At 37.0% G+C, this 6000-nt stretch overlaps 1 protein-coding gene across 1 annotated transcript in view; it reads right to left on the bottom strand.

Annotated features, from left to right (window-relative positions):
• Positions 1-6000, bottom strand: part of SPMAP2L (sperm microtubule associated protein 2 like) — a 76048-nt gene continuing 70048 nt past the window's right edge. Inside the window, exons 8-9 of the mRNA XM_058174245.1 lie at positions 1592-1686; positions 1-280 (exon numbers count right to left, since the gene is read on the bottom strand). Coding sequence (XP_058030228.1) covers positions 204-280; positions 1592-1686 — 172 coding nt within the window. The 3' untranslated portion in view covers positions 1-203. The remainder of the gene's footprint in view (positions 281-1591; positions 1687-6000) is intronic.

Raw genomic sequence — 6000 nt, 5'->3', positions numbered from 1 at the left:
GTCTTAAAGCTGCCAAGTTTGGGGACCACTGCTTTACAAATTGCTTTAGAGTTCATTACTACGGTATGAGAAATAAACATATCCAGAGGGTTTATTTTTAAATGATAAGAAATTAACTTAAAAAATACAGACCGGATTAATAAGAGCCAATACGTAATGTGTTGTGATTAAGATGTTGGATTAGGAAAGCCAGATCCCAGATTCTAGTTCTCCCTTAGAGGTGTAGAAGTCAGTTGGGTGATCCTGAGCCAGTCACTCTTTCTTAGCTCCGTATCAAGCACTGCAAATAGCAAATAGCAACAATTTGAAAAATATTCCTTGCCGCATTAGTGTTGTGTTGGTAGCTTTTGTGTAAGAACCAGCTCAAACAAGTACACAAGTAAGTGCACACTACAGCCATGTGGGACCAACATTATGAAAAACAGAAAACAAGATAGACAATATTAAAATGAGTCATAATTCTCAAATCGTGAGTCAGAAGAACAAACCATCAGAAGAGAGAAAATATGGACTTTCAATAAATCTTGTAAGAACTAATAAAGAAAAAAAGCTAGTACTTTCCTCAAATAAATGGACAATAAGTATTCAAATTGCAGTGGTCACATGCCAGGGAATTATATAACATAGTGCCAACCAAAACATTACAGGTAGCCCTCGACTTATGACCACAACCAAGCCCAAAATTTCCATAATAAGCAAGGTGGCTGTTAAATGAGTTTTGCCCCATTTCACAACCATTTTTGCCACAGTTGTTGGCTGTGAATCTGGCCTGCAGCTGTTAAGTGAATCATGCTGTCATTAAGCGAATCTGGCTTCCCAGAACAGTACAACTGTCACAAATATATGCCAGTTGTCTAGTGTCTGAATTTTTATGTCACCATGAGATTTGGCAAAGGTCGTAAGTATGAAAAATGGTCATAAAGGCATTTTTTTCCCAGTGCCTTGTAACTTTGAACTGTCCCTAAAAGAATGGTTATAAGTTGAGAACTACCTGCACTGTCAATTTCATGGCAGTTGCAGGTCAGCACCTGAATCTTCTACATCCCCAGGGAAAACTCCAGCCACTTTGCCCCCTGACTGGTTTATCCTGAGATGCTCATTGTAGTAAAGCATCACTAGCATATTCCGCCTGTGGTGCTGCAAAGAATGTTTTGGCTGGCCTGCTGCTAAGAGGGAGCAATGTGAAGATTTCAAGCCTTTGGAATGAAAGGCTGAGATTGACACTGGTATTTGGTTCTTTTAGACCCAGCTGGGGAAGGTTTTGACCCAGCTGGTGAGGCTTATATTAGAAGGTGTTTGTTTTTGCTGCACAAAGAGGATTAGTTCTGGCCCTGTAATATTTGGCAGAAGTGGAACAATATGCCTGCCAGGATGATAGAAAGAGCAAATCAGCCGTCTTGAGGGGCTTGTTTAGAAATGAAATAGGCAGCTTAGAACCAACAAAATTGTCCTGATTTGGGCTTAAGAGACTGAGCGTTGTTTGAACAGCACAATCTGATTTAAATCAATTACCACAGTTATTTCAGCCATATGTCTCTTTCAGTTCAATCTAAGTACAGGATTGTTCTGAAGATAAACCTAAGTGCTTTACCTTCAGTTCCTTGAAATTGAAATCTCCAACAGATTTTAGTACAACTGGCTAGGAATTCTGGGACATGGAGCTGATAAACGCCACTCTGAGGGAAGCTGAAATAAATAAAAAATAGCAAAAATCATCTTCAGTTGACTGTAGGCAACACAAGAATGATTTTTTTGGTCTATCTTTCATAGCTCTTGTGAGGCTGTCTTAAGAAAAGTCTAACTAAACCGCAACACCACCTACCACAGACAAAAACATACAATAATTACAATGCTTCATTATGGTTAAAAGATATATAAGATATTCATTTTTCTCAATGATATTACTTTATACGACAGGAATCATGTTCTTGGACACTCCACCATAAAACTCCCATTTCTGTAGATATGATACGATCCAGCAGTTTTCTTTGTAGATTTTATGTTCTTACAGAAACGTAACCTTTCAAGGAAGAGGATTAAAATAACACTTTTCTTTGACTTGTTACATTTCTATCTACATGTTTTTATCTGTACACCAGAATATGAAATATCTAATGTTTCATTGTTCATGGAAAGCTTTACTACTTCATTCTGCTGATTGTATACACTGTAATCAGAAGTTATTGCTCCGGTGGTGGGTGGCTACCAGTTTGCCCTGGATCGGGCGAACCGGTAGCGGCAGCAGCGGGAGGCTCCGCCCACCCACCTGGATGCTTCTACACAAAACAGTAGCGACAGGTTTTGATACCCATCCCTGTATTGCTCCATGAAGCTTGCCCAACCTCTATGTCTGCAGCAGGACTTATAAAGAGTTCTGGTGGCCTTTGAAGGCATTTCAATTTCCTTTTTTCAAAAGGTTTCTTCTTGTTACCATAGAAGGTAATGAAGAGATGGATTAAGAAAAGTCTTTCTTACACTCAGTAGACAGAGACATTTTTTGTATTTTTCTGGATTATCTGTTTTTCCATAGCTTACACAGTTCTAGTGGGGAGTTAAAAAACACACATTACAAAGTACATTATATTATTAAAAAAAATACTTCGCTGTTTCTCCTACTTTATAGAATGTAAGACTGTTTCTCAAGATCAGTCAAAAGATAGAGATGTCAGAGGAATCTACCCTGGCTTTTTTTCAAGGGTCATAACCTGCCAATGTGGGCTCTGCTCTGGCGTAAAATGGCAGCTCTAAAAGGTAGCTGATGTCATCCTCACAGTTGGCTAAAAATAGTTGATAGTTCTTGAATGTATGTGTGTGTGTGCTTAGATGCCTTAAATATTGGTGTAGGTTGCTGTGGATGATTGATGAAGATAGCAATAATAACACAATATATATAACAATATTCAAACGTTTATTATCTCCAATATGTGGGAAATATGCAATCACACAAAGGCAATGAATATTGTAATTGGACAAGAATCTCTGGAAAGTACTTTAGATGTGGACTTCAACCATGCAATTGCTAGAGAAGTCTTCCATAGTTCCAAGATTATAAGTCTTTTCTGTCAAGAGAATAAGCAATAAGTAGCCATTTGGAGGTATTGCCATTATCCAAACAAAGAGCATAAATGATACGTTGGATTGTGTGAATGCCTTATCTATGAATGGTATTCAGAATTCTCTTAGGACACTGCAAGGACTAAGTGTTAGGAAATACTACTGTCCCAAGCATTTGGGCTCTTGCCCATGTAAGCACTATAGAATCACACAAGAGTGAAAGATCAACACATGTTAAGTTCAGGATAATGGTAGCCTATCCGATGCTGTTGTCTAGCACTCACATCTCAAGAGTGCCTTCAGTAAGTCTTCTACATTTTAGTACTCTTTTTGACTTTATCAATTTTTGATAAGAAGAATGCTGTGTGGATTTTTGTGGAAGTCAGTTGAACTCCCAGGATTTATCTGGAGAAAACAAAACTGAGGCAACTGCCAGGATGATCATCAAAATGAGCTTATCATCAAAACAAGTTCTTCAAACTTACTAAATGACATTTCCAGGACTTTTTTAACTCTAGAACTACCTTGTACAAACAGAGTGAAAATATACCCTCCTGAAATGTCTTTGTTATGCTTGAGACTCTGGGGATTATTGATTTGTTTTACAATCATTCAATTGTAAAACAAATCAATAATTTCCAACTCTTTGTGATCCAGTTCTCAGGACTGTCTTCTGCTAATTGCTTCTTTAAGTTCTTGTAAGCAAAACTTATGCTATTAGTGTTCAGCTGTTTTGACTTCTAACAGTCACTTTTCTATTGCCTCCTTCCATTTTTCCAAGTACCATTATTGTCTCCGATGTCTTTTGTCTGCCCATTATAAGCTCAAAATATTTAAACTTTAGCTTCATTCTTAGTACTTCCAGGGAATGGTCTAGTTTTACTTCATCCAGTTTGTTTTTCTTCCTGTCCAAGATGCTCTTAACAATATTGTTCAGCACCTTAGTTCAAGGACATTATTTTTTTCTTGGGTTAGGTTTCAAATTCCACAGCTATATATTATGACTGGGAGGAACACAGCCTTGAGTATCTGTAGTTTTATTGTCAGTATGATATCTAATATTGGTAATATTTTATTTAGAGTTGTCTTTCTCTCAAGAGGAGACACTTCTTTATTTCAAGGCTACAGTCACTATCCCTATGGATTTTTTTTTTAAGCTCAGGGACATAAAATCTGTTACTACTTCTTCACTTCTTTGTATTTGGTTGGCATCAGCATTTAACATAACCTAGAAAGCCATGTTAAATTAAATGTTGACAGTTTGTGGACTCCTAGCTTACAGTTATGCTACTGAATTTCTGTTTTAATTGTTTAAATTAAAACAGAATTGCTTAACTAGCCTCTCAGAGTTTGGAATGGCATATAAATCAAGACCCATAAATAACGTCAAATTGCCTAAGCATTTATACCATTTCTGAGTCCGATTCACTGATTTTTAAAACTATAGCAAAAGGATTGTGAGACAAGGCCTTTTCTGTTGTGGTATCCCACAATTGAAATAGCTTCCCAGTGAAGATATTCTTATTTTATTTTATTTTTTGTCACAACAGTATACGCAAACATTGACATAAAACAACAACATATATATAAGCAAAAAAACATATATGTAAGCAAAAGTATGCAATAACTGAATTAATTTGATATAAAGAAAGGGAACAATAGGACAGGAACGGTAGGCACTTTTGTGCTCTTATGCACGCCCCTTATAGTCCTTTTAGGAATGGGGTGAGGTCAATAGTAGACAGTTTTTGGTTGAAGTTTTTGGGATTTTGAGAAGAGACTACAGAGTCAGGTAGTGAATTCCAAGCGTTAACAACTCTGTTACAGAAGTCATATTTTCTGCAATCAAGATTGAAGCGGTTAACATTAAGTTTGAATCTATTGTTTGCAATAGATTCAAATTTATGATTTTATGATTGCTCACTCATAATTTTATGATTGCTCACTTTTCAATTAACCGGAATGAAAGTTTAATTGTGATGGGTTTTCCTCAGCTATCCCCATCTAAATAAGGCTTTGACTATAGTGGCAATTCGATACGGCTCAACAGCAGCAGATTGAATGAGGCAATTGAACTACTTTAAATGAATACTCAAGTTTTGTGCTAAATGCATGCGCACACACATATCTTGGGCTTAGCTCACTGGTTTCACTCACATAGCAACTATAGACTCAATTTTTACAGACTTTAGTGCAGACGAAACCACAATTATCTATTTTATTGATAATCCAAGCAAAATGGGGAAGGATGGCCTTTTGTGAAGTGCAATGCTTTTGCCAAATCTCTTTCTCTCACACACACACACAAACATACACACATATAGGCCTATACGGCTAAAAATGCAGGCAATTATTTATACTGCCTTCACACAAAACTGGTAATTATGTGGGAACAGCATAGGAGCAACACTTACTGCATTTTCCCAGAAACCACAGTTCATATGTGCAATATTTCCTCTCACCATTAAATGAGCCTCCCAAATATTTCTGAGGGAGGAGACTTGTTCTAGTTGTCCAGAATTACTCCTAGGTAAGAGTCATGGGACTGGAATTTTGCTAGAGGACTGAAGCCTGTGTTACTTAAGAAGGCATGATGGCACATGCCCTCATCTAATTGTGCCTGCCAATTTAATAGGAAACATGGCAGCGACTGCTGTTTTACAGCAACAGCAAACATTCCATGAAACTCTGCCAAATAAGAAAGTAATTCTTAAAAGGCTTTGGCACTATAAGCACCTTCCCAAGGAAACAGATGCATGTAATAAAACTCGCGATTGGTTCAATTTCTGTATTGCAGTGTTTTATAACAGTCCAGTATAAAATGCTTAAAAAAAATCCCTAAGTATGAAAGATCCCTTTAGACAATAGCAAAGCTAAGTACGGCAGCAGTTGACAATTTTAACATCATTTTTGGAAGAAGAAAAAAGAAAAGAAAAGAAAAGAAAA

Source organism: Ahaetulla prasina, chromosome 2 (assembly GCF_028640845.1).
Source record: "Ahaetulla prasina isolate Xishuangbanna chromosome 2, ASM2864084v1, whole genome shotgun sequence".
NCBI lineage: Eukaryota > Metazoa > Chordata > Lepidosauria > Squamata > Colubridae > Ahaetulla > Ahaetulla prasina.
Note: the sequence above shows the minus strand (reverse complement) of the source record. Positions and strands in the feature narration are given on the sequence as shown.